We start from the raw sequence: 27,448 nt of genomic DNA on the forward strand, positions 1-27,448 counted from the left end.
TGCCACTTCTGTCTTTCGGGTGGATAAAAATTAATGTAAGAAATCAATATTTTTGTCAATAGAAATACTTTACAAATCTGGTATACTTAAATTGGAAAGCATGCCAACCTATATAAAGTTCTGGGTTCACTGATCTATTAAACTAATTAACATTTAAATAAGAAATATTCAACCACATTTGTTTTTGTTTTTTGTTTGCTATTAACATTTTGAAGAGTCAAACCGCTGTACCAGTGAATACCACTGGTGAAGCACCTAGGCTTAGCGCTTTTGAAGTGCTGGACCAACTTTAGCCATCAGTGGCCTTTTCTGCAGGTGTGGAGCGGACTTTTGTCTTCTTTTCAGTTAATTCAGGTAGTTATTGTCATAAACTCATTTAGTCGTAGTTAATAAATCAACTGAGATTTAGAAAAAAAACAAATTGGAAAGCTTGTTTCTTCTTCTAGTCTGAATAAAAACAAGGTGTAAGGGTAAGTCCTATTATTTCAAAAAATTTCAAGGACATGATAACCAGCACCTGTTCACATCTCTCACTGCACGTACTGCTTCCTTGGTTTAACAGATGAGTTGTAAATAGAAGATGTGTTTCATTAACTTTGTTTCTTCCTTATCTAGCACATTTAAAGTCATTTCCTACAACTAATAAAATACATCATAACCGAGTTTCCACCTAAATGTGGTTTGACTTGCCTTGTAAGTTTAAAAAAAATTCTACTAAGTAAGAAACGTAATTCATATTTTTTCTAACAAAAAAAATTAGACTGATATTTACATTTTTATTCATACAATAATGTAGCCAATATATAATTCTGTCTGGTAAAAAGTAGTACCATATTTAGTATAAAGGCCATATTTACTTAGAAACTCTTGTATATAATGATTACCAAAGAATAAGGATGCCTTTGCTTTGTGAAAACAAGTAAAAAGGACAAAGGCAGAACAAGATTAAAATTGATTGTTTAAATGAAGGATTTCTGTTGGGTGATGTAGTCATTAGTGAAATCAGTGACTTGCTTTATTTTTTATTTAAATCAGTTCATAGTATCTTTGTGTTTTATGAATGCAAGTCACAGGGGACTGCCCATGTCCCTTGGTGTCTGAAAAAAGCAAAATATTTAAATGCAAGTGGAAAAAATGATAAACATCAGGAGCAAGAAACACGTCTGAATGGACAGCTTTAAACTTGCATCCATCCTGTCTCTGATACTCTCAACTTGTCAAGGGTGGCTCTCTACCCACCTCTAGTAGTTCTGCTCCCAACTCCTTGTCTAGATGATTGATAAGGGGGAAAACCTTTCCCCCTTGTTAAAAATAAAAAGCTTTTGGAGCTGGTCTCATTGGTAACTAGGATTTGGGGAAAGACTCCTTCAATTTGCCCTACATTTAAGGGAGACTAGTTACTGGAAGCCCAAGAGCCCAGCTAACTCCACTCACATGGTTTCTAAGAAGGTTAACCACAGTCTCTGTGAAAACTCCTTTAGCAAAGCATTAGCTAGACACTTTCTTATTCCCTGAATAGATGTGGCAAACTTGGGATGTTCTCAGTGAGTACCTTGCACTTCTCCATGCTATCGGCTAGGGGACATTGCCTTCTACGTGGAATGATAGTGAATTCCCTAGAGATCAGCTTACCCTCATCCTTCTGCCCAGTGCCAGCTGAGGACACCCCTGTGCCAGGAATCCCTTGGAAGCCTGCTTTGTGGCTTCTCTTTGCTGGCAGGCAAGCAGAGAACAGTTGCTGTATACACAAGGATTGGGTCAGGATTGAGACACCAAGGGTTTTTATTTTTATTTCTACTATGAGAAAAAAGTTGACCTAGCAGTGTTCTAGACAACTCATGCTTTCATCCAAGGTATGGTCTTCACCTCTTTCTCAGTATCCAGGTCCTCTCCTCCTTCCTCCGTGGTATACATCTATCTTCCATCACAACCCCTGGAGTACTGCCTGTACCTTCATCATTCACCTGAATTATTGCCGCCATCTCCTCCTTGGCCGCCTTGTTTCCAATTTTGTTCTTCTCCAAATTGTTCAAAATGCTGCTCCTAAAATCATCCCTTTCCACTGCTTTGACTGCATCATTTCACTCATCCATGATAGTGACACTGGTTTCTTCGGTGTTTTGTACCAGTTACAAGCTGCTTCATCTCATGTTGAAGGCCTTGTAAAGCTCTGTGCACAGCAGTGTTTGTACTCTCATTTTTCTCTCCCTCCTCTTCATTTAATTTGAATTTTAATGGAATTGTTTAAGTGCCTTCGAAAGAAGGATCCATCACTTACAAGATGCAAATGAATGTGATTGGAAAGTTGGCCAAGTCTTTGCTCTAGATAAAAGGCTTGTAGGAGCCCAAGTTAGTGCTTTAAATTAGGGTCTTCAAAAGGATCCAGCCATAAATACAAAGAGACAGATTAGCATCAGTCAGGCTATGACCCCTTCCCTTTACAACTCAGTTCCCATAGGAGGAGTGTGCTTACCATATTTAGGACCAGGAGTGATCCCTGGTTTATTTAATACCTGTAATCTGCCCCTTCATGTGCCCCTCTCTATCTGAGCACCACATCCTTAACAGCTGCAGAAGTGAGAGCACCAGGACCAGTGAGTCCTCTAGGCCAAACTTCTTTTCAGATTGAACAGGTGTTTCTGCCCACCGGGAGGAGATTGCCAGCAGCTCAGCATTGCTGGCCTGGCGCATCAGAAACGGCAAGTCAAAATGGAAGGAGCGACGTTCAGCTTCACTCAGTAGCACTTCGGTGACTTGCCATTTCACTGTATAATTGGTGGTAGAAAGATCTTTTGTTCAGAATGGCTTCATCATTTAATGAAATGGTGTTTTTTTTTATGGTGTAGAGTTTCAATGTCAGTCCCACTCTAAAAAGTGCTTGTGTAAAATGCCATTTTTCTAAAATCATTTATTTTTAAGTTTGATGTACATTAGTGATGAGAGGCCCTTACCGCTGTGTGTTCTTCAGACGCACACTCACAAGGAAAAGGCAACTGCTGCCTTGAAGGGTTTATAGTCAAAGAAGCTGCTTCTGCAGTAAACTTGCGACAAGCAGACCTCCCTCCTACCCCCCAGCCCTCTGTGGAAGCTCCCTTGATGTCTTTTGGGGTCTATATTACTCACTGTAGCACTGAGCCCTTAATAGGCAAGAGGTAGAGAAAAGGTGTGAGAAAGCAGATGTGTTCAAGGGAAAAGGATTTCACTGTTTGTGTCCGGGAGATGCATTTACTAATGTCCTACCTACTAGTTTTTCCTTGATTCCCTTTCTAGGACACCGCTGAGTCATTTACAAAGCGGTGGTTGGATACACGTGTGAAAACTAATCGGAATCTGCTAAGGTGACGTGGGTGTCACCAAGAGCATGAACTGAAGGCAGTGGAATTGCCAAGTGTGACTAAAAGCAGAGTTTCATCCCCAGAGTCCTGTAAGACTGGTTGGTGAACTCACATAGAAAGGGTTGACTCTCATAACCCACTTGGTTTGCAGTGACAGCATTTAACACATGCTTGATAGGAGATGGTTGAATTGACCCTTAGACATAGAAACTCACAGGGCGTACGTACTTTGAGGCTGCTCCAGTGCACTGTAATTACCTACGCTGAGGCTGCTCCAACATGCGTCAGAGCAGACTCAATCAAGTCTTCTGGAACGATTAATCAAGTCTGATGGATCATTTCAGCTTTAGCTAAAGCACCCCTACTGCCATTTTTCTGTGCAGGGACACTGATACACATGACGCTCTGGGTGTTTTAATTAGAGTGGTTCTTGGAGCCACTCTAATTAAAGCGTGCCCCGCTTCCCGCACCATGTGTATAAATGCTCTTAACACCAAATTTACAGCTCTCCTGTTCAGAAGAGGAACGCCCCCTTAAAATAGGAATTGTTACCTTGGTGGCTTGGGTAAATGTGTAGTGGTTTGTGCTGCAAACAGTCATGCTCATCGTTTTACACAAAATAACTACTTTGTGATCCAGCTGTTATGTACTGGGGACTTTTACGTATTCAGGCAAAAGTACACTCTCTAAGCCAAAGCATATTCTTCTTAGGTTCAAACTCTGTGAAAGCAGGGCCTGTGTAGGTAAACTGCCTGTAAATTTTCACCCTTCTTTAAACTAGACAAAACCTCCGTCTTAAAAAAAACTTCCTCCTAAAAAATTGGGCGACTGTGGCGTCGATGCTTATGCAGTCAGATGGGTCAGAAATTGGCTGGAGGGCCACACCCAAAGGGTGGTGGTGGACGACCTGGAGGGATGTGGGCAGTGGGGTCCCCCCGGGCTCGGTCCTTGGGCCCGCACTGTTTAACATCTTCATCAGCAGCTTGGACAAGGGGATGCAAAGCACCTTGTTCAAATTTGCGGATGACACTAAGATGTGGGGAGAGGTGGGCACGCTAGAAGGGAGGGACAGGCTGCAACTAGATCTGGACAGGTTACAGAGGTGGGCGGATGAGAATAGGATGAGATTCAATACTGACAAGTGCAAGGTGCTGCACCTGGGGAGGAAGAACCAGCAGCATGCCTACAGGCTGGGGAACTCCCTTCTTGTCAGCACAGTGGCAGAAAGAGATCTTGGAGTCATTATCGAGTCCCAAGGTGAACATGGACCGCCAATGTGAGGACACGGTCAGTAAGGCTAACCGCACCTTGTTGTGCATCCACAGATGCATCACGAGCAGGTCCAAGGAGGTGATCCTCCCCCTCTATATGACATTGGTCAGGCCACAGTTGGAGTACTGCGTCCAGTTCTGGGCACCGCCTTTCAGGAGGGATGTGGCCAGCCTGGAGAGCCTCCAGAGGAGGGCCACTCGCGTGATCAGGGGTCAGCGGGGCAGGTCCTACGAGGAGAGGCTATGGGACCTGAACCTGTTCAGCCTCCACAAGAGAAGGCTGAGAGGGGATCTGGTGGCTGTCTATAAACTGGCCAAGGGAGACCAGCAGGCAGTGGGAGAGTCCCTGTTCCCCCAAGCACTACCGGGAGTAACAAGGAATAATGGCCATAAGCTGACTGAGAGTAGATCCAGGCTAGACATCAGGAAGCGCTGCTTCACAGTCAGGGTGGCTAGGATCTGGAACCAACTTCCACGGGAAGTGGTGCTTGCTCCTACCCTGGGGGGTCTTCAAAAGGAGGCTGGATAATCACCTAGCCGGGATCGTTTGACCCCAGTACTCTTTCCTGCCCATGGCAGGGGGTCAGACTTGATGATCTGCTCAGGTCCCTTCTGACCCTACCAACTATGAAACTCTTCCCCTGATCCCTGCCACAACTATTTCTAAAGCAAAAGAAGTTTTGTACTTTATGTAGCATTTTAAGTGTGGGCTTTCCAAAGGGCTAAGCAGACTTAAGCATGCTTCTTCCTTGGGTTTTCACTACAGGCCTCGGGTAGTACCCAAACTTGTTGCTCATAGTACCTGGGCAGCCCGTATGGTAAAATCCTGATTGGGTGAGGTCTGGTGCCCCTGTGGTTAGGCAGGTACTGGGATTATTTTAGGAGCTTCATGACTTCCTGCTCTGTTAGCAGCTGGAACCCAGAAATTGGTTTCTGTAAAGGGTTCTGCATCTCCCCTCCCGGGACTCATGGAGGACTAGGTGGCATCACAGTGATGACTGAGAGTCACTTGAATCACTTGGAGTGTTAACAAAAATAGTCCCAAATTTTGCATTTTCCTCACAGATTCTATATTGATTTATTCAGAAAGTCATCAGAACCTCAGGCACAATGGTTAGGTCTGAGCTAACATCTGGGAGCTTGGCCCAGGGCGACTAGGGATTATGTGAGCTTTAGCCAGTAGTGCCAATATGCTGGAATCCTATTGTGCAAAGCAGCCTATACTGTTTCAGGAGCCAATTGCTGAACGTACAAATGGGGGTATGTATTTTCTCTTGGGAAGTGGGTTGCAGAGTGCTCTCTTCTATTGTAAGCTTGGTGTTGAAAAGTATATTTTCACAAAATGTGCATTTCTTTTGAGTTTGCTGGTGTAGGAGTGTAGGGGAAAGCTTGAACCAGCTAATAGGCCTGGGAATGGTTAAACCTTGTAAGAGCTTCACAGTGAAGGGCACTCGTTTGGGACCAGCCGGGTCTGTGATAAATATTCTAAAATAGAATAAAAATCTGTCCTAGCAATGAAAGTAGCAGTGGCGCTTGTCCTCCTTCTCCCTGCAACCAAGCCATGGCAAGTCAGATGCCTCAGCGCATTATAGCCATCATTTGGACCTGTTTTACATTATCTCTTGCCTGTAGATTTCAAATCACTTTCCAGAGAGACGAGCATTAACCACATTTTACAGATAAGGAGAGTGTCACCCAGTAAGGTGGTGGGGGAGGCCAGGTCTCCTGCATTTCTGTCCGCTAGTCACCTTGCCTCCCATCTCTTATAGATTAAGGCAATGGTCCCACAAGGTTATCCCCATCCCTTCCTTAAGTGCCATTCAGATCCCCTGTGCCCTGCTCCCTTCTTTTCCCCTTCCCCTCCTGCTGATGTCCCTGCTTGTCACACATAGTGGCTGTGCGAGCCAACGGTTGGCCACCCTTGGGTTTTAAGACATTCACCCCAAATGCCTGAGCTGCCCACTGACCTCTGCTTAGATCCATTAGCTTTGCTGTGCACCCTAAAGGTTGATGGGTCCAAGTTGCTTTAGCTCTGGCAAGGAAAGGAGCCTTTACTGACAACCTACTGCTTCTGCTCCCTGGTATCGGTGAGGTAGAGGTGGGGCCTTGCTTGTACGCTCCCACTTGCCTCAATGTTACTACCTTAAAAATACACAAACAAAAAAAGCAAACACTTGCTGTGCTCATCTGCTTGAGTGATTCATTAACCGGTGAAGGCGGCATCGCTGGCGACTTCCTTCAAACCATATCTGCATCGGCGCAGTAACTATTTAGAAACATTTAAAAACTATTTAGAGCAGGAGCTAAGGAAAATCTTTCTGAGCAGCCAAAGCGTTCTGTTTGCATGCATCGAGGGACCTGCTGACTGCATAAAAACCACAGGCCAAATGTGGTGACAAGCTTCAAAATAAATTAACCCCCATCCTTGTAAAGACCCATCCCGTGCCCTCGATGTCGATACGTTCTCACTGGGTCACACCAACTCCAAGCTAACATCTCCAGTCTGAGTGACTCGCCTGGCAAGCATGGTTGTGGTACGCTTGTCTGTGGCCAGCGGCACGCAAGGGAGCATTGTGACCAGCATCTTGTCCAGCTGGCTTTCGGTTTCCAGGGTGGATGACCAGGTACCCCCTTGCAACTTGGTTGACTGGGGTAGCCTTTGGCATGAGTCCAGAGCAAAGCTCAAATGCATGGCTTTGTAGCAGAATACCTTCACCTCTCTGCCCCCATGCCTTCAATCAGGCCAGCTGGGAAATTAAATTTTTGGGTTAAGGGTCTTCCACCCTTTGCCCTGGTGATTAAATCCCACGGACGGCCATCTCAAGTGCCCCCTTCTCATCTCTGTCTTTGTGACACAACGGAAGAGGCAGTCTCTTAGCTAGCTTGAAATAAATGAGGTGGACTCTCGCTGGAATGGAGTAGGAAGCCAAAGCATCTGTTGAAGAGCTGGTGTAATATGTTATGGGGGGTTACCCACCGCCTGGGGGGGTAATATACCACCTAATGGGGATTTAGTATTAGCTGTAGCAACTATGGGGTCTTGGAACGTTGTTCCTGGAGAGCCCAGGGACTAATCGAATCTGGAAGTCACGATGGCCAGGATTACTGTGGTGAGGCTTGGATTTGCCAGGGGAGATTGCAAGTGTCCAGCTGTTCTGTGCTTCACATGTTGCTTCTGTTGTGCCTTATGCTTGCTGCTTTACTGCAATTTATACTGTTTTTTTTCCTCTCATCCCTGGCCTTGCTCCTAGCACTGAGGTGCACTTTTCCTTCCCAGGCCGTCAGCGTTCCCTTTCCCACCCCCACCAAGAAGCTCAAAGCTCACCCATAGGAAAGCTTTCTAATGCCATCCGTCATGAATATCCATAATCCACTTTTAATTCAGTGTCTCGATGAATTTAAGTCTGCACCGTTGCCCAGATTCTCCCAGCCAAGAGTATCCGGTTAAAAGCATGACTCGTTGGCTGGGTGTACCATGACCCACGATGCCATCGCTCATCAGGGGTTCTCAGCTGACACGTATCCCCGAAGTTACCACTATGCTTGATAGCGATAATGCATGTGGCACTCTAGCCATTGGTCATTGACAACGTGCATCCACAGCCTTGCAGAGCATATAGCATGGTTAATAGCTGGTCTTCCTAATTGTGTAAGGAAATTATTAGGCGAAGCAATACGGTAACCATATAATGTTTTGGAAGGGTGCTGGGTGGCAGTCATAATTTCTGCTGCTACAGTGTGTTTAAAAAGGACAATAAAGTAGGCTCTTTTTGTTGGAAAAGAAGATTTCATGTTATCTGTGTTTGCAGGCTTTCTGGCTCATATGCTGGAGGAATCCTTGCTGCGGGGGTGTTTTCATTTTCTCGTCTAACATGGCAGTGGTCCATTGCGGCAGAGGTTTTTAGCTTAAACAATCTGTTTGTGGGGCTGCTTCTGGCTCTTACTGTACGTTTTGAGGAGGCCTCCACTGCGGAAGAGAGAGCAAAGGTAACCCGTTTTGAACAACATGCACTATTCTTTTGTTTTTGATGTTAACTATTGTATTTGAGTTGTAGATTTTTTTTTCCTTTTAAGTTTGATTTAAATAGAAAGTTCCAGTGTTTTAGAAGTGCTCAGCATCCCTTTGCTGTGCAAGCTGCCGAGTGCTGAGCACATATGAAAACCTGGCTACTCTAGTGAGGTGCAAAGCTCTTATATCTGGCCCAATAGTCAGGTGTCAAAATGGAAGCTATTAAGTGCTGTTCAGAGAGCAAGGTGGAAGATTTGGTGGAAGTGATTTGGGGTGAAAAATCCCATTTTTTGTTGAAACGCTCTGCAGAGAAGTTAGACTTTGCATAGACAATTTTTTGTTTCTAATCTCCCCACCCCACCAAGCCAAGAGGCGATATTTTCTGTGAGAAACAAAGACTGTCTACAGAATATTGTAATGTAATCAAATTCAGCAATCCACTGAAACATAGATTCAGCGAGGCCTTTTCCCCAGCTCTAGGACTGGGCTTGCATTTCACATTGCATGAGAAGATAATACATTCAAATCAGTTTTAAGAACTTGTGTTTTCTTTTTACTTATCCCACGGATATGAAAATAGTCTAGAATTTCTGGAGGAGATTTTTTCTTTTGCCTGAATATCACTACAAACATTTCCCCCCCCCCCCCCTTCTGCTTATTACTTAACCCCTGAACTCCACAGCGCTGGGTGCGTCTACACGTGCACTTTGCTGTGCATTAGACAAATGTACAGTAAAGCATTACCATCTGTGTGCCGCAATTAGTGTAAATTAGATTAATTTACTCCGGTGTAGGATAGTCCTGTCAGACATGGGTACTGTCCTACACCGCACTAAATTACTGCCCCTAAATTCACGTGTGGGACAACAATTTTAGGATTAGTTTACTCTGGCTCAGATTGAGCCAGTGTATATTCAGTCGCATTAATTGCATATTTAGATGCACCTGCTGTGGCTTAACATTTTCAAAATTATGGTTTGTGATTTGCGATGGGAATTGCAGCCAGGATGTATGACTTTTCGTTGCTTCAGGTTTTTGGATATCTTTGTACATCTGAAAGTGCTTTGTGTTTAAGAGGTACAATTTAAGAGGCTCCTTAAGGAGCCTAATTTTTTTTTTTCAAAGGCATCTTGATCCTTAGCTTGCCCCAACTGAACAGTCCCTTTTGATTGTCTGGATCCCAAAGGCCTGTTTGAAGGTCTTTGTATGTAGTTGTGAAATGGTGTGATTTTGGTAGTTGGGAAGTCGTATTCAGTGTAAAATGTCAGGCTATCAATATTTTCCACATCAATATCCTGCATCCCAGAGTGAAGGATGAATATTCATGTTTCACATATCTGACACTAACTGGCTAGCAAAGCAAGCAGAGCTCTGGCTACAGTGTCAGCATGAAAGTACCCAAGTAGCAAGAAAACCAAAGGACTTGCCCTGCCAGAGCTGAATGGCAGAAGATATATGGGCAGATCCTCAGCTGATGTAAATTGCTTTGCTCATTTGACTGTAGCAATGGTCTGGGCTTCGGCTGGTGTTCTAGACCATGGGTGTCAAACCTGGCCCGCAGTTCGCTAGACTGACCCCTTGCCCCAGCCCTGTGAGCTGCGTGCAGTACATGGACTGCGAGCAGCACTGGGGGTCAGTTGTGGACTCCTTATGCAAAGCTATTGCTATCCCACCTTTGTTTATATTGTCTAGAGATAGTGTAAAAGTTGATGCTATTGATGATTATAAACTTTATTAAAAATGTCTTAAATAGTTTTTATATAAAACATGCGGCATACCCATAAATGCACTAAAATAGTAGCATTTTTATGACAATATAAAGTGTTTAATACCAGTAGTATAGCTGCGTTTCATTATACGATGACCAGAGATCATATTGATGTTGTTTCCATTGTATGTATATTTTTTCCAGACTTCTAAGAATAATTGCACTTTACTTTCTTCCTTTCAGATATCTAGAGTTGGTGCCTTTTGCTGTGGGCTTAGTTTGTGCAATCAGCACACCATAGTGTTTTACGTGCTGTGCATTGTACCGTGGGTTCTGTTGCAGCTTTTCAAAGAGATGGTAAGTGCCTTAACTACTCCTGACTGAGAATAGTCAAGTAGGTCATTCTTCTAGTGTGTTTTAAGGGCATATTGTAACTCCAAATTATTGCTTTGTATCTTGATGCTCTTTTTTGTATTGATTTATAATGTATGTGTAGTGATAATCTATGCTGAGAAAGGTTATGATTGAGTTTAGACATCATAAAGTTAGAATCCATTAGTCTGATCTCATAGCTATGGGCTGGTTTTGTATTTTTTTAAGGACTTGGAAGGTTTCAGTATCATGAGTATTGAAGAGCTGTCCATTTATTCAGTAGATGCCTGTGTTCTAACTGCCCAAAGAACACCTTGTGTACCACAACGAGCGTTACAGGAGTCCTCAGTTGGGTGCATCTATTGTACACGTGAAATTAATGCAACACAATAAACTCGGAAGCAGTTCAAGCCCAAGTAAACTGCTTCCAGGCACAGCATCTATATGTGTGCTCAGGACAGCAGCAATTTAAACCAGGGCAGAGCAGGCCTGGGCTGGCAGCAGGCAGTAGGTGGAGCAAGCCCTTGGCAGGCAATTTATGCCCCCGGTCACAGTCTACATATGCATTTCAGCACAGTTAATTACTCTGCCGTAAAGTAGTACCGTCTCTGACAGTACTGTTACAGGGGAGTTAATTAGTTTACTGTGCCCTAATACCGGTGCATGTGTTATCTGTGACACTTTACTACGGAGCTAATTAGTCAGCTCCACAGTAAAGCACGTGTGTAGATGCACCCAGCCTATGGAAATGAGACCATGTTCAATGATCTTCCTCCAAACAAAAAATGTTAAAAAATGCTGGTGGCTGTTGTTCAGTAAAGAGTTACACGTAACAAGCAGTGTGGGCTCCACCTCTCTCAGCTTCTGGCCGGTGATGACAGCAATATGCAAATCCAGATCCTTTGAAGCCACAAGACTTGTCTTCATATGGTTAACGGTGGTAGTGAACAAGAACCACGTCCCCATTACGCGGACTCTTCTGCAGCTTTGGAAACAATTAGCTGCGTAGGACACATCACTTAAGTGCCTCCAAGTCATTCCTCTCCAAATATCCTCTTCAGTATCTGTCTGGCATTGGATGGCGAAGCTGTAAGATGCTATGGAGTCTGGTCATCAGCACACTAACCTCACTATAGTGCATATCTCAAGGATGTCACAGGATTAGAAGAAATTAGCTTTCAGATGAAGAGAAGCTGGCTCAAACTCAGCCTGAATCAAAGTAAAGCAAGCAAAAGACTGTCTTCTCTTTCCATTAAAGTCTCCAGTTCTCTGTGTGTCGAAGTGATGCGAGTTCACAGTTCTGTCATACTCATCACTAAGTTTAAACAATTTAGTAGCATCATTGGTGCAAACCATTGTCTTCCTCACCTCCAGCTTGCAAGGAAAATGTGACTTCCTTCTTCAAGATCCAGCTGCAGATCAAACATCCATCACTTCCAAACTGGGTTACTGTAACTCATGGGCTTTGGCTGGGGCAAATGCAGTGCAAAAGACATCAGCTCCTGCAAATGTGCCTGCCCATTTTAATATGGTGTAGATTCTGGAGCACATTGCCGTTGTGCCTTTGATCCCTTCAGCAGCTACCAGTCTGTGCCCACTGTTTACTGTTTGACGGGTCAGGCCTCAGTTGTGTCAAAGACTATTTGTTTAATCAGTCTGTGATCCAGTAAACAGGCTTTGCATCTTTAGGACGGTACAACTTATAAAGCCCCAGGTGAGGTGAATATGAACTATCATCTAAGTATATTTACCAGAAACAGTCCCTTTTAACCAGAGAAGAGGAGGAAGAGCGCTCCATGGATTCCAGTAGAAGGAATATCATACCGATGTAACATATCGCAGGAATACTTTTGATATTCCATAGTTGTGCACTTCAGAAAACCATGATAGGCTAGTTTCTCGATTTAATAAAACATCCTCCAAGATAACTTTCATTCTGGAGGGCCTTAAGCCACCAACCTTTAAGCCTATCTTTCTATTTGTGGAAACTGATTTTTGAACATTGTCTCTTCAAGATAAACCCAGACACTAAAGGAAATAGTGTTGATTGATTGAGAAAGCTGCTAATGACAAACCGAGTGTGAAATAATCTCAGGTAGGATTTGCAAAAGCACTTAAAAGTTATAAACAGAAGTCCCTTTGAAAATCTTGTGTGCCTACCTTCTTCAGGCAGTCTTGAAAATCCCACTCCAAAAGTTATCCTAAGCAATTTAGCCAGTGTAATCATGATAAAGTAAATGGCAGAACCAACTCCTGATCATGGTGATGATGCAAGCAGCTATATTGGAGCAGCATTTTTTGCCAGATGGAATACTAGCCAACTCTTAATCACTGCAAAGTGGGTTATCTCAGCCTTGCAGTGCCTTAGCCATCTATGCATGTCATGACATGATTTAAATGTAAAAGATGCAATGAATATGATACTCATGAGTCCTAGCTAATATTATTTGCTTCACTTAAATTTCACCCTGCCATGCAAAGGAGATCAGTTTGATGCAGTTTCCTCGTAATCCACAAAATCGTAAGGTTTAACATAGCATTTTGTAGGGACTTACTATAAATTGAGAGATCAGCTCTACGTAAATATATTTGATGTTTTTCTTTATCTGTTCTTGAAGTTCCAGCGTGATTAAACTGAAATAAACATTGTTATGCAATCTGACACATTTTTGGTGCAGGAATTGTCCCTAGGCCATTTGCTGAAGTTGGGTTTCTGCTTCTTGGCTGGTTTGCTGCCTTATCTCTACCTGCCTGTTTCATCCTACCTCAATTGTGCACGTTGGACCTGGGGAGACCAGACGACTTTTAAAGGATTTTTGACCCACTTTCTCAGAGAAGAATATGGGACGTTCAATCTGGTAAATGCGGTCACTTTCTAAACTAATAATAGTAGTGCTGAAATAATATGAAAATGAACTCTTTGTATTCATTAAGGTCAACATCCAGCAGGGACAGTGACCGAAAAAGTTGCCTTTTTTACGTACTAATCTGTGAAGTACAAATGCAGCGGGCTATTGCACCGAGAAATGAAAAATAAGAGGTTACAAAGTATGCTTTTAAATTGCCCTCCTCTGAAGTCAAAGTCTTGGGCTTTTCCTTTTTGATTTCAAGCTTTGGCAAAGCATAGGTGTTGAAATGTGTCAAGCTGTTGTCTTTGTTCAGAAGATGTACTTCTCACGTTGTTCTTGGTATAAATATTAACTCAAATTGAAAGAGTTTTCTGCTTCCTGACCTCTTCCCCAATCTGAAACATTTTGACTCCTGAAAATGTAGAGGGTGGCTTGTGTACTCATCAGAGTTTCAGGGGTTGGCCACTCTGCTCCCATTTTGACCTGTGGCAGCACAAATCGAACAGTTGTTTAGCTTCCCTCCCTTGCCTGCCTTCTTCCATCAAAAAAAGAGAGAAGTAGGAAATGCCACCAAAAGGCGGGAGGGGAAAGCTCATGGCATAGCTGGGAAATCTGGTGTTCTGGACCCACAACCGTGCTGTGTAGAAAAGTCAAATGTAAGCACTAGCTACATCGCAGAGTTTTGATGCCAGCGCAGTCACACCTATAGCCCTTCATTGCTTCCCGAGCAAAGGGTTTGCTCATTCCTGTTTGAAGCAGTTGATTTCCCAAATCTCCTGAAGAGGTAGGAAGATAGAAGCAGCTTTGAGGCTATTTTCAGAGCTGTTCCACTGACAACCATCTTCAGAAAATCAGTTCCCTTTAGGACACCCTAAAATGAAAGCACATCAGTTAGCTAATCACTTCTGAAAATCTTGGCCTGAGATGCCTTTGTTCCTGCCTTCCCTCTCTCCCATCCATGTTGATTTAAAAAGATTAACAGATAGGTCCAGAACCACTGCAGCAAACTCTGTGGCCTGGCAACAACTCTAATATATGTTTTTGACTTTGGGATTTATTCAAAATGTTATATTCCCCGATTCCCAGGAGGAAGGGCAGGAGCTTGCTAATGTGACCACACCTGTAAGGCAAAGCTCTGCGTTCGGACTCCAGCAAAGCTAAAGACTGGCCCCACCTGCACAGAGAAGCTTTCTCTAAAACAGCAGCGTGTAGCCTGGATGTGGAAGTGAGAAATCCATTCTTCAGCATGATTATAGCTGGGCTTCACTCCACCCAGAAATAGGGCCAACGGGCAAGATGCATCCCATCTACCATGCACGTGAAAGTGAGAAGCCCATGTTATGCTAGGACCCAGGGCGCCAGCTGCTCAGGATCTGAAGCTCGCCAGAGGCGAGCAAACAGTTAAGGAATGTGTTTGAGGTCAGGGTTTAACTACCTGCAGGTGAGAGCATAGTCAGGCTGTCACCCAGGTCTCCAGCATCAACAGGAGCATGTGCTGATCCAAGCAGACACAACGAGCACAGCCATTGTCAACTACTGAGTGGGAATCAAGAGGCTCTTTCCTTGCATTATCAGTGCAGATGCTCCTGTGAGCTTGACTGTCTTGTACTTTGGCCTCTATCAGATGATCCACGTAAAAGGGATACTGAGTATACAACTGGACAGGAGGGTTGTTAGACTAAAAAATATCCCAGTTATCCAGGGATTTAGGCTGTCCCCATAGACCCAATATATACAGTCAACGGGTAAAAGGCAAGGCTCTTTTTCTTGGCAAAGAGACCAAAGATTGCTTCCCTATGCCTTTGCATTTCTTCCAGTATTAGGAGGAGCATTTGAAGGCAGCACCTATCATTTCTTTATCTCACAAAATCATCCAGAAAACCTCTGTAGATGTCGGACACTGTGGAAATCACCAAGACCTCTAAAGCACCTTCCCAGTCATTAGGCTGTCCTATACTTAGGAGAAGGGAGATCCCAGGAGATAACCTGCTCCTGTACTAGACTGTCTGTCACTGGTAGATGACATCTCTTTCCCTTTGTGTTTGCTTTTCTTAATGACATATTTTGTAATCATCCTTACGTTAGCAAGAAGAGTTTCTAGAATCTGTGATCATGGAAGACATGAACCTGGAGGCTAATTTCATGAAGATGAATCCTCCAGAGAAATGTTTTACCTAAGTTTAACTTTTTTTCCCCCATACCTTTTAGGGCATCTTACTTGCTTCCCTTATACAGTAGCACTCGGTGTCCAAAGGAAAGTACCCGGTGCATGCTAGAAGAAAAAGAACCTGCTACAGTTGATTTTATTACTAGAACTAGCCACTTCAGGAATGTGTTTTCATCCCCCTGCCCCCCCATCCTAAATGCATGGGCCTGAAAATGTGCAAATCTTCCACGACTGTGTAGATCCAGCTCTGTGCCCTCAATGAATATTCATTTCTGTATAACTTTGTTCTCTGGAAAGGAGCTTCACTCACTCAGCACATTCCACTTCATTATTCTGAGCCACCCGAGAAGAAACCTGCAATGCTACCGATTGATCATCCAGGAACATCTTTTACAGGTCACCAGAGGTTTGATTTCTTAGCCTCACCAGCAGCAGCCTTCAGCAGAAAGCTATTACAAGCAGAAGCACCAGAATAAACATTGCTAATCATAAGGAAGAGGAGCATTTTTTCCCCCTATTTGTGCTTATTTCTCCCACACTTTTTTTGTTCTTGCTTCTCGCTGTGTTGTGAGTGTCTCTGATAGGGGCAGAGGTCAGGATCTAGAAATGAGAATCTATTAAGTGGTAACTTTCCTTTGTGGAATTGATCTCTTCTCTACTGTGCTCCAGACTTAAATCCTTCTGACACAGCCTCTTTCCTGATCCATGCATATGGTTAAAACAGCTAAATTAGAATATCCCCAATAAGAATTAACTGTTCTTTGGTACTAGGACTTGCATGCCTCTGTAGATGGCTTTGCATTCAGGTGGCTTGAGGACAGAAGGAGTGTGAACAAGTGTAAACTGCTGCAGTACTTTCAGGAAGAGCAGGGCAGTCTAAATATCTCAGGTTGATCGGAGGCTAAGAAATCCAGACTTCTCAATTTTGACTCGTATTTTATTCTGTGAATGACACTGATGTGGGAACACAACACCAGTCTGTCTCTCACGCACATCATCAGGGCATTCTCCAAGCAAACGCTGGGTACCCATGTGTATTTGCCAGTGCATATTGTGTTAAACTGTGTGGTATACTTGGAGTAGGCAGAAAAAAAATGTGCTGTGGTATTTGAAATGAAGAGCGCCCTCATGCTGCATGTACCATATCGCATGATGTTATAACTGGGTTTTAAAATGAAACGTAGGTCAGGAGTCAGCGAATTTCTTGGTCCAAGTGCCAAAAACACCCATAGCCTCTTGTAAAATGTTGGCATGCCAGAGGCAGATGGTGGGGGAGTCGCAAGGGGCCTGATCCTTGTTGTGGCAGCACAGCCCTGGCCCCTTCCCCGCTGTCTGCTCCAAGGCACATGCCAAGCAATACCTTTTGTGCGCTCTGACACCTGTGCTGGGAGTTGTCTATCCCTATGTAGGCTATTGGGAAGTGATGCATGGTAAAATGTCGGCCATGGTTTTGTCTTTGACAAAAAGGTAACTTTGTTGCTGCCATGTGCGTTATAACTTATGATCTTGCATGTAGGCGTGGGTGGATCTATGATTTTGAAAAGTTGGGGGGGCAAATGGTGTGGTACATCATCACATGTAACAACACACATTTTTCTCCTGTTGAAGAGAAACTAGAAGTCCTACTAATGTGATACAGAGCAAGCGCTGTATTACTCAGTTTAAGATCAAAGTCAAAAGCAAGCATAAGTATTGGAATATGCACTAATTTGATTAAGTGTATATAAATTTAAAATACAATAAAAAAACCAAACAAACTAGGCAAACCATCATCAAAGGATATTGTATTCTTACTCCTGCAGTCGTTATAGTTAAATTTGCATCTCTTACTCAGATTCATGCAACAAAATCTAGCCTTCTTGATCATCTTGATAGTAGCTCGAGTGCTTCACTGTTGGTCCTTTCTACAGCTGAGATACTATTGCCACACCTGAGTTAAGGTTTTTAGGCTGAGCTAAAAGAAGTCCTTCAGGGCTGTGAAATAGGAGAGCGACATTACCAGCAATGGCTAACAGACAGCCAAATTGCAGAAGAAAGGATAGTTTGAATAGTGGAACATCCGTACCATTAAAAAAGAGAGAGGGTTGTTATCACTTGTGGAGTGGAGAGAGATTAACAGGAATTGGGGAGATGATAATGAGCCACAGTCAGTGAATTCTCTTGGCGTTACATGAATGGAAATGTTGCTGCTCCTCCCAGGCAGTTGCATTTAAAGTATGAATGGAGCAAAAATCAAAGGGGGTGCAACCGCATCATTGCATCCTTTCCCCCTCTTCCCACTCCGGATCCACCCCTGCCTGTAAGTACCAGCTGGGGCTCCTTTTTCCTGGGCACCATGCCACCAGAATAAAAAGACAGGCCCTCCACCAAACAGCCTGCTCTTTAAGTGCAAAGTTGCCTGACTGTGTCCTTTTTTGCATTTAGGCCAAATCTGAGACGGGAACCAGTATGCGAGAAATGCTGCTGTGAGTACAAACTTGAGCTCCTGCCCATAGCTGTATGGTTCGGATGTCACCCCCCACCTCTTCCCCTGTGCTGCTGAGGCTGTTCAGGTCACAGCTTCTGTGGGGGACCTCTGGGACATATGCAGGCAGCCACGTTGACCTACAGGTCTGGGCCCATCTTTGGCCTTTGGATGAAATGTGTTTTGTTTTGTGCAGACCGTGATTTGAGGATGAAACGTATATTCATTTCTCCACAGCTTTCAGCTGACACACATGAAGGCAGAGCTGTCCTGGACCGTCCAGGCACTGGCAGTTGTTGCATGTGTATGTGCAGCAGTGCAGTAAGTCAGAGCAAAATATGCGCTAATTTGTTTTTATTTACCGACGGATTGATGGCTTGAAGACATGTGGCATAAAACCTTTTTAGTCACAGGGCACACTTTTCAGAAACGTGCAGTTGCTGTTTCTTAGGCCCCAGCCAGGCGTTACCTTTGAGAGGTCATTAACCAATGAATCGAGTCTTAAAGGGTAACCTGATCACAAGGGTAGGGGATTAATGGTGATTAAATAAAAACAAGAAACCTGCCACAAAGTTGTTGCACAAAATATCTGTAATTAGCTTTGTGGCTGATTTCCATCACGTCTTAAATTGAATGTGTGGCCGATGGGGTCCACACTGACTGACAATCAGGTAGTTGTCTGCATGATCAGGCCTGCACTGGGTGGCCCTGGTGTGGTCCTGATCCTGTCAAAGATCAGCTGATCAGGAGTGCCCTGGGGCTCGAGTCCTAGGGTCCTGATCTCTCTTGATCATTAGCTGATTGAGGATACTTTGAGGCTCAAGCAACAAAGTGTTCCTGATCTGCCAATCATCAGCTGTTTGTTGGTCGACTCCAGGGATCACATAGGGCTCCAACCAGCCCATGGGACAATCAGCTGATTGTCAGGCACCTTGCCAGTACAGCCCAGTATAATGTTCCCTGGCTTCCTCTACACTGGCAAGTATGGTGCGACTGGGATCTGATCCCTGATCCCAAAATCACATGTCCTGCCATGCATGTGTGGAATAGCAAATCACAATTGTTGGGATCACATATTCCCATCACACCTTCAAACAAAGGTCTGTCAGCAACCTTAGAGACCAAATGTACTTTTCTTTTCCTGCCAGCCCAGTGAGTCTTCTAGACGATAGACTTAAAGGGCTAGATTCAAGTCCACCGGTTACGTGCGTGAGTGGACTTCGGTGACTAAATCTGCTTCGATGCCTAATAAGTGGAACAGAATCTGCCCCTAAATGTTTAATGTGTAGTCCTTACATTTGGCTGTACCCTATGACAATAGAAAAACTTGGATCTTTCACTCTCTGGTTTTTCAAGTTTAATACGATTTCTTTTTTGTTTCCTTTTAATCATGTTCAGCAGCATGCTGTGTTGTTTCTTACAGGACTAAGCAGGAGAAGTCCTCGATGATATGGCTGTTTACTGGCATGCTCTGCATTTATTCGTTATTCTTTGCTTGGAGAGCCAATTTGGATATTACAAAACCACTGTTTATGGGTGTGGTGAGTTTCATTTTAAAAATTGCTACAGTCCGATCCTTTTAGGACGGTGCTTCTTTCACGCTGGCCTTGGCCATTCTCGCCTCTCTCGATTGCATCCGAGGACACAGGTTTTAGACAGTGCATAGAGCTCAGAATTATAAATACGAAGCATATTTCCTTATAAATAGGTGCAGCAGGAGCGCAGTGGTCCCGTGAAATGCATGCTTTTAAAGTGAGGTGTGACTTGTATTTTAAAAAAAGATATAAAAATCCTTGTTTGTTCCTCATCCTTAATCTCTGTCTGCCCTTAAACTGTGAGCTCCTCAGAGCAAAGATCGTCCTGTCCTGAAAGTCTAGAAAGCGCCGAGGGCCCTGCTATAAACAAATACATATTTATGATCTGCCTGCCAGCTAGATCCATTCTCTGTGTACGTTGTTCCTTAGGTAGAACGTTTCTGGATGCAAAGCAATGCAGCTGTTGCCGTGCTAGCAGGGCTGGGGCTGGCCTCGCTTATCTCTGTTGGAAATACAGCGCTTGAGAACAGCCGCATGCTGCAGTGTGTGGAGTGGCTTTCTGCTACCGCCCTTGTTACTTGTCAAATTTATGCCAATTACAGGTAACACATACACCAGAAATGCTTACTGATGTCGCTTCACAGGCCTGTTGCAAAAGGCAGGGAGGATTCTGTTTAAACCTCCCCATGCTTCTCAAATTAGCAAGCCTCTTATACATCCAAAAGGCCAATAATTTGGGGACAGGACTGAGGGGGAACTCCAGATGTGAATGAGGAGGGTGTAGTAAGGGGGTGAAAGGCCTGGGAGCTGGATTTCAAGGTTGAAGGTTATACCCTGAGATGAACTTGGAGGCAGTATTGCCTTGGTCCTCATCTACAACACATCAGAGACTTTTTGAAGTGTGGGTATCACTCCCCCTGTCCCTCCCTCTCCAATTTCAGTCTAGGGAAGCACTTCCCTGTCTTGTGGCCTCAAGGCCTTTGAGCCCTCAGCTGTAGCAGCCTGATTTCTTGGTCTGTCAAATGCAGAGAACGGCGTGCTCAGTTTTACATCGCATCTTGAGACACGTGGCTGAAAAGAACTGTATGAGGACCAGATGCTAGTTTCATTGATGACTTCATATCAAATCAAATGGTTTTGGTAATCTCAATGTTTTGCAAAAGTCTGAGGAATTTCTGTTTTGATCTTTTCCTGTTTAGCCTTTGTGATCAAAGCCGCAACGAGGTAGTCGATAAGTTTGCAAGAAACCTTCTGTCCTCCATGCCACCTGACGCAATACTCTTGCTCAGAGGAGACTTGCCAGGGAACTCCCTCCGTTACGTTCACTACTGCGAGGGAATGCGGCCTGACCTGACGCTAGTAGATCAAGAGGTAGGTAAGCAAATAACTGTAAGAGGCCATCAGTAGCTTTACAGTAGGAACATTCAGTTATTCCCTTATTTGGGGAATAACAATTCAGTTATTCCCTTATTCCCTTAATATTTTTAATTCTTCTGATGGGTGATACTATTTTTAACTTTTTCTTTTATAAACGTCTCCTGCAGTTTACGACTCTGAAAATTCAGGGACTGAAGAGCCTGGGCACGGCTTGGAAAATGTGTTCAAAGTCTCGAGGCTCTCTTATTTTTTTGAAAGGTTTTGGAGAGAAGCCCGCTGGGCATCAGCACCAGGATTCACTTGTTTTTTATTACTGTTGGGCTCAGCTTAAAATGGAGCATGTGCGCCCACAAGATGGCATCCCAGGCAGCTGGATTTCAGGGTCAAAGGTTATACCCCAATGTGAATTTGAAGGTGTGAAGGAGAAGTGAAGGAAGAATGATACGGAGAATCTGTAAATCTAAAAAAAGAAAAGGCTTCCCCCCTCACCCCTTTAAAATATGGAGAGAGAGCACTGGTATACTCTGTGCATGTGTCTGTGCAAGGAGTGAAGATACATTTTCTGAAGAGAACATGCTCTGCAGTGTGGGGGGATGGCAAGATGTCTGTTCTTGGCTCTGACCATGCAGTCTTGCCCGAGTTCCCTTATGGGCTGACCCTGTTTGTAGGGAATGACCTTGATGGGCTGGGTTGCTCTGACTGTTGTACCAATGCCTCTGATGCTGTGCTTAGTGAGACTTCCTGAGACAGCAAGCCTTCAAAGCAGCCTTGGCAATTCCTACTCTTGCAGAAGCTCTGGGATGGGGCCCTTAATTGCAGCCTTGTAACGCACTGCAGATGTCTGTTTATTGTGCAAGACTGGTTCCTCCTTCCCTCTCCCCTTGTTCCAAGATCATCTTGCCTGCAATGAGATGTTACCTCTCTACATGCACCCTCCTCTTCTTGCTACCCTTCTCCCCCCAGTTTCTGGGGAGGAGCACTGCCTACAGGTCATCTTGCTTTTCCTGGAAGAAGAGGCAGTGCCCAACCAGAAGCAACCCAGGGGCTGCCAGTGCAAGGAAGGGGCATTGGTCAGTTGTCTGGCTTCCATCCCCTCTTAGCTGCATGAACCACAGAGATAAGAGACAGGAAAGGCTGCCTGAATCCTGACTACAGGAGTATTGGGTAAAACTACTTGGATGAGGCAGAGCTCCAGAAGTTAGTGAATCATATCTCCTACAGCTGCTCAGCAAAGGAAGAAATCCAGGGTTGGAAAGACACCTGGAAGATGCTAAAAGAAGGGACGTGCATCTCATCCATTTGCAAAAGGCTTGGAGGAAGCTGACCACAAGCCTCCATGCCAGCCTCAAACTTGGACCGAAGTAATGGGGCCTGGCATTGTCTCCTAAGGATTTTTGCTATACTGAGGATCTTCCCCTGCTTTTGGTGTGTTTTTGCAATACCCTGGATAGGGTTTTCCCTGTTCTTAGTTGCAGTTTTTATATAAAACAGAGAACTGCTTTTCTGATTCCTCTTCTATTTATATTTGTGGTGTTTTGCACACCTGGTTTTGTTCACCAGGTAGCCTTGAAAACGTAAGAATTATTAAATATGGAAAAGATCTCTTATTTCATTTTGTCACAAGTGAGCGAATGCATTCAAAGCATATTTAAAATAAAGCTGTATAGTGGGCTTTTGCGATCCTATTGCAAAACCAAAGCACGCTGCCTAGCATACATCTAAACCTTGTGTACCATTTCCAGTCTATAGATGCATCTGCATTTGTAGGAACTTTTTTCCTTAAATCCAGCCTAATTTTTAAAATCAGTGCAAATCTGCAGATTATTCCTTTCCTTTCTTTTGCGCATCGCAATATTTTGTGTTCAGGTTTTTAAACGGTTTGTTTTATTTATAATTTTTTTATGGTAGATGATGACTTACAAGTGGTATCTGCCCAAGGTGGCTAAGCATTTACCTGGCATCTCCTTTCCTGGAAGCCGGTGGAATCCTGTGGAAGGAACGTTACCTGATGGAACACGCACGTTTAATCTCCATCATTTTCTCAAAGTAAATAAACAGTAAGCATTTCTTTCATATGTAATAGCTTTCCTAAAATCTTTAAGCTTTTTTGTAAAAAATTGTTTATGTAGCAGCTGGTACTGCATCCAAAAGACCAATTTTCTACACTGACTTCCTCGCCAGCGGTGAGATTATTTTTGCAATTAAATTGAATATCTATGCAGGAGTAACACCATCCAGATGCAAACATCATTTGGTTTCCCCCCCCCCCCAAAAGTAAGGGGAAAAAAAAGTGATTCACAAAGAAGAGCGACACGATGTTGGTGTAGTTCATTAAAGAAATAAAACAAAGTTCCTATGTACTTTAAATTGTTGCAGGTGGAGAACTAACCATTGTAGTTTCCCCTTCGTGAACACTGTGGCCACCTGATTAGCATAGAATGAATGTGTTTCAGGAATAATCATCGTACAAAAATAGCTTAGGAAGAGTGGAGAAAGGATTAGATACTCACATGAATAAGAATAGCATCTGCATTTAGATGAGCCAGGCTGAATGTCTTAGGGTTTTCAGGCATTGAGATGGTTGCCAAGAATGGTCAGGAAAAAATGTGCTTCTGGACCACGGCATGCTAGTACCCAACTGGCCAAGTGCACAGGAGAGCATTCTTGTTATGTTTCAAAACACCCAAAATTTAGCCATCCAGGAGGTGCTGTACAGGCTGGGACCACAGGGCATCTATTGGTGTGCTCTGGGAGGCGGGTGGGAGGTGCTTTAATTAGGGCGGCTCTGAGAGCTGCTCCAATTAAACCGCCTGGTGCATCATGTATATCAGCGTCCTCCCGCTGAAGAATGGCAGCGGGGGGTGCTTTAATTAAAGCTCATTGAACGAGCTTTAGTTAAAGTTCCCCCACCGCTATTTTTCAGCACAGGAACACTGATACAGAACGTTGGAGTCTGCTGGAGCGTGGTAATTACCACGTGGCGCATTGTAATTGCAGCATATGAGGAGCCTCTCTGCATGTGTATAGGCGCCCATCAGTTTCAGCATCACTGCTGTGCAGATTAACCCAGAGAAACTGAAAATGAGATGGTCTTGTCAGTGAGCCCCATGGTAACTATGGGCCTCCAGTGTATAGGTGATGGTGAAATACCCATGTGATTGTTATCCCAGGTTACACAGTGTAGCGCTGGGTGTAGGACCACTACGTCTCCTTGTTTGTGTTCAGTGGCTGAAACAAGGAGATGTAGTAGCCTGATCACAAGGCTGCGAACAAGGAACTATTTGAGTTGTAACCGCTGTCAGAGCTGGGATGACATTTGTGGTTGTGAGCACGTTATTTAACTGCTAACATATAATGAGAGCTCCTGTACTACTCCTCCCTGCTAATGGATAGGCATACTGAGCCATTAATCTTAAATCTTTATTAAAGGTTTTTGTCTGGCAGTGCTCCTTTTTTTAAAATTACAAAGTGTGTTTTAACATTGGTCTGCTGCCTTTAATGGGTCTGGCTCTGGTGGCAGAGGTTAGGGATTGCAGGGTGACGGGAAGGACTTGGGGGACCAGTGGGAATGGGAAAAGTGGACTCTGGGCCCACAACACTGGTAGCAAAATGGGGATAAGGTAGAGTCTTTGCCTCTGCTTTGGCCCAGCCCCTTCTTCAGTCTTTGCTGACGTTGAGTCAACCTCTCCTCCTGTACCCAAGAGTGGGTGCAAGGACACGTGTTGAGAGTTGTGGGGGTGGACATGCTCCATATTGTTCCTGCATTGGCTCTACCTTCCCTCTGCAGAGAGGTAGTTAGCCGTGTTAGTCTGAAGTCAGGCAGAAGGCAGAGTAGAGATGCGCCTTATTAAGTAGTTGAGATGGATATGGAGTACAGACTTCCATGAACTCCCTTCATCTACCTTTCCTCGCCAGCCTCTCCTGCAGCCCAGGCAGAGAGAAGATGGGCTGAGCTACCCCCCACAGCATATTGGGAGTCCACGCTTGCCCATCTCTTTACCAGTGCCCTCCTGCCTGACCCCAGTGTACTGGGGCATACTGAATACCAGGAGGGAGGCAAGAGTTCTACGTCTCCCCCAAGAAACTGGAAATCTCCCTCTTCCTTACTATAAAGCAGGGAATCAAAACACCCCTTCCCCCCCATCACTTACATGGGGGAGCTTGTTTGAAGAACCTCACAGAAAGACCCCTTCTCCCACGTGATCAGCCAAGGGGACTCCATCACACATCCCCAAAGACTGCTCAGTGAGTTGCTTGCCACTGCTGCTGCCATTAGAAACCTGTCCACAAACTGCCTTTCACAGCTACCGCAGGTATGAACAGCTGCCAGGCAGGGGAGCCATTAGCTCCTGAGACAAGTAACAGTTGTCATCCCTCTGTGTCGTCCCCCTCCGCCCCCCTTATTAGTTTCAAGTAACACATGTTTCTTGAACTCCATTTTCATTTCTTCCTCTTTAATTTTCTTCCTCTGGTCTTATCCAAAGAGGTATGGCACACGTGGTCGTTCCGCTTCCCCAGTGCGACTGCCGGTGAAGGTCTGTTGCATAGCTAATGCTTGCTCTCTCTGACTACCATAGGAAGGAAGTGTTCGTCTGTATAGGGCTTCATGAGGGGGACTCGACCTGGAAAAAAACCTATTCGCTTTGGCCGTGGGGAGCCTGTGATAAATTGGTTTCTACAAAAACTGTTTTTAACCCAGTAGAGTGGATTAATCTTACAAGGAGCATCTATAACTGGACTGAAGATTACGGAAGGTATGATGCCCAGCTGCTACCTGCCAGGTTTATCTTCCTTAGGCTCTTAAATCATGAACTCCACTGTGGGTTTCCCCACTCCCCCCTTATTAATTGTTTTTCTGCCACCAGCATACCCAAATGGAGGAGCTGTGTGTGCAGTGTGAATGCATGTAGCTGTTTGCCTTCAGAGAGCCAGGCTCAAAAAGTGCAGAGGTCACAGGTGCAAACTGGCTTAGCAAAGTCATCCTAGTCTTTCTCTACTGTAGAATCAGTGCAGATTGGCACTGCTCACTATCATGAATAGTGTTTCTACGTGAGGCTTGCACTTAGGGTCACAGGAATGATTAAGGCTAGCAAGTAGGGCTGTGCGAAATTTCGCTGGATGTTTCATTTTGAAGCTGTTTCTATGTGTTTTGAGCTCAAAACAGCAAATCCAAAACAAAAAGCTTTGAAACAGCTTAGAAACAGAATGAGGGCACTTTGAAATGTTTCCAAGTTTTGAAGCTGGGCTTGCTTGGCTTCAGCCCCGGTCCCAGGTAGCAGCGGCAGCTTCCTCTCATCCGGTGCGGGCCCCCGGATCTGCGCACCCCTGGGAGGAGTCCAGCAAAGCCCCGCAGCCCTCCTGGGGGTGCAGGCCCCCAGATCTGTGTGCCGGATGACAGGAGGCTGCCGCTGCTGCCTGGGGCCAGCAGCAGCAGCAATCTTCTTGGCGCTGGGCTCGGGCTGCACCCAGCGCTGGGCTCGGGCTGCACCCAGCACCGGTCCCAGGCAACAGCGGCAACCTCCTTTCATCCCACAAGCAGATCCAGGGACCCGCACCCCCAGGAGGAGTCTGGCACAGCCCCGCAGCCCTCCCAGGGGTGCGGGCCCCCAGATCTGTGCACTGGATGAGAGGAGGCTGCCACTGCCAGCAAGTGTCATGAGCTTTGCTTTGAACAGTTTGAGGTAGGTGCAGTTTCCTAGAAACCTCTGCACGTCTGCTTGAAACTTGTCAGGCTTCATGCCCCCAGAAGGGGTACCTTCCCTGCAATTTTAATCTGAATCAGGCAAGAAATGACAAAGTTTTCGGCATTTTCATGATTCCCCGTTATAGCCTATGGATGAAACGTCAAAACAGCAAAACCGTTTCAATGAATTGAAATGGAACAGTGCTTCGTAATGCAACAAAATGATGAAATGAAACACTGTCCCTTCGAAACAGCAAAACAGAAGTCAAAACGAAATGGTGCTGTTTCGCATAGCCCTACTAGCAAGGTGTGTCCAAACTGGACATTTGTTGGCGCTTTAAGCCAGAGTTGAGGGGGCACTGACAGCTGTGTAGAGATTCTCACACAGCAGTTTTTATACTTTTTCCAGATATTGCCATGAGCACTGAAGCTGTGATTCAGCAAAACATATTAGCATATGTACTGAGGCTACCCCTGTTCTGTGGACCACTAAAACACGTCCCCACATGCCAGCGTGGTCCATGAGATTTAAGAAAGATGCTCTAGTCCCTTGCTCAATAACAGTGCACTTTGCTGAATCTCAACCTCCCTTTTACAGCCTTTATACAACATAGTTGGATTTTTAAATATGTCCGTGGGCTTTTAAAAGGATCCTACATCCAAAAGAAAGATATGAGC

At 44.7% G+C, this 27,448-nt stretch overlaps 1 protein-coding gene across 1 annotated transcript in view; it reads left to right on the top strand.

The window, feature by feature from the left end:
• The window catches only part of TMEM260 (transmembrane protein 260), a 58,389-nt gene that overhangs the window by 18,220 nt on the left and 12,721 nt on the right, over positions 1-27,448 (top strand). The window contains exons 4-13 of the mRNA XM_014598751.3: positions 8,416-8,593; positions 10,567-10,680; positions 13,374-13,553; positions 18,136-18,176; positions 18,413-18,496; positions 19,599-19,716; positions 20,140-20,312; positions 20,910-21,081; positions 22,996-23,144; positions 25,665-25,841. Coding sequence (XP_014454237.2) covers positions 8,416-8,593; positions 10,567-10,680; positions 13,374-13,553; positions 18,136-18,176; positions 18,413-18,496; positions 19,599-19,716; positions 20,140-20,312; positions 20,910-21,081; positions 22,996-23,144; positions 25,665-25,841 — 1,386 coding nt within the window. The remainder of the gene's footprint in view (positions 1-8,415; positions 8,594-10,566; positions 10,681-13,373; positions 13,554-18,135; positions 18,177-18,412; positions 18,497-19,598; positions 19,717-20,139; positions 20,313-20,909; positions 21,082-22,995; positions 23,145-25,664; positions 25,842-27,448) is intronic.

This window comes from Alligator mississippiensis, chromosome 2, assembly GCF_030867095.1.
Source record: "Alligator mississippiensis isolate rAllMis1 chromosome 2, rAllMis1, whole genome shotgun sequence".
NCBI classification, from domain to species: domain Eukaryota; kingdom Metazoa; phylum Chordata; order Crocodylia; family Alligatoridae; genus Alligator; species Alligator mississippiensis.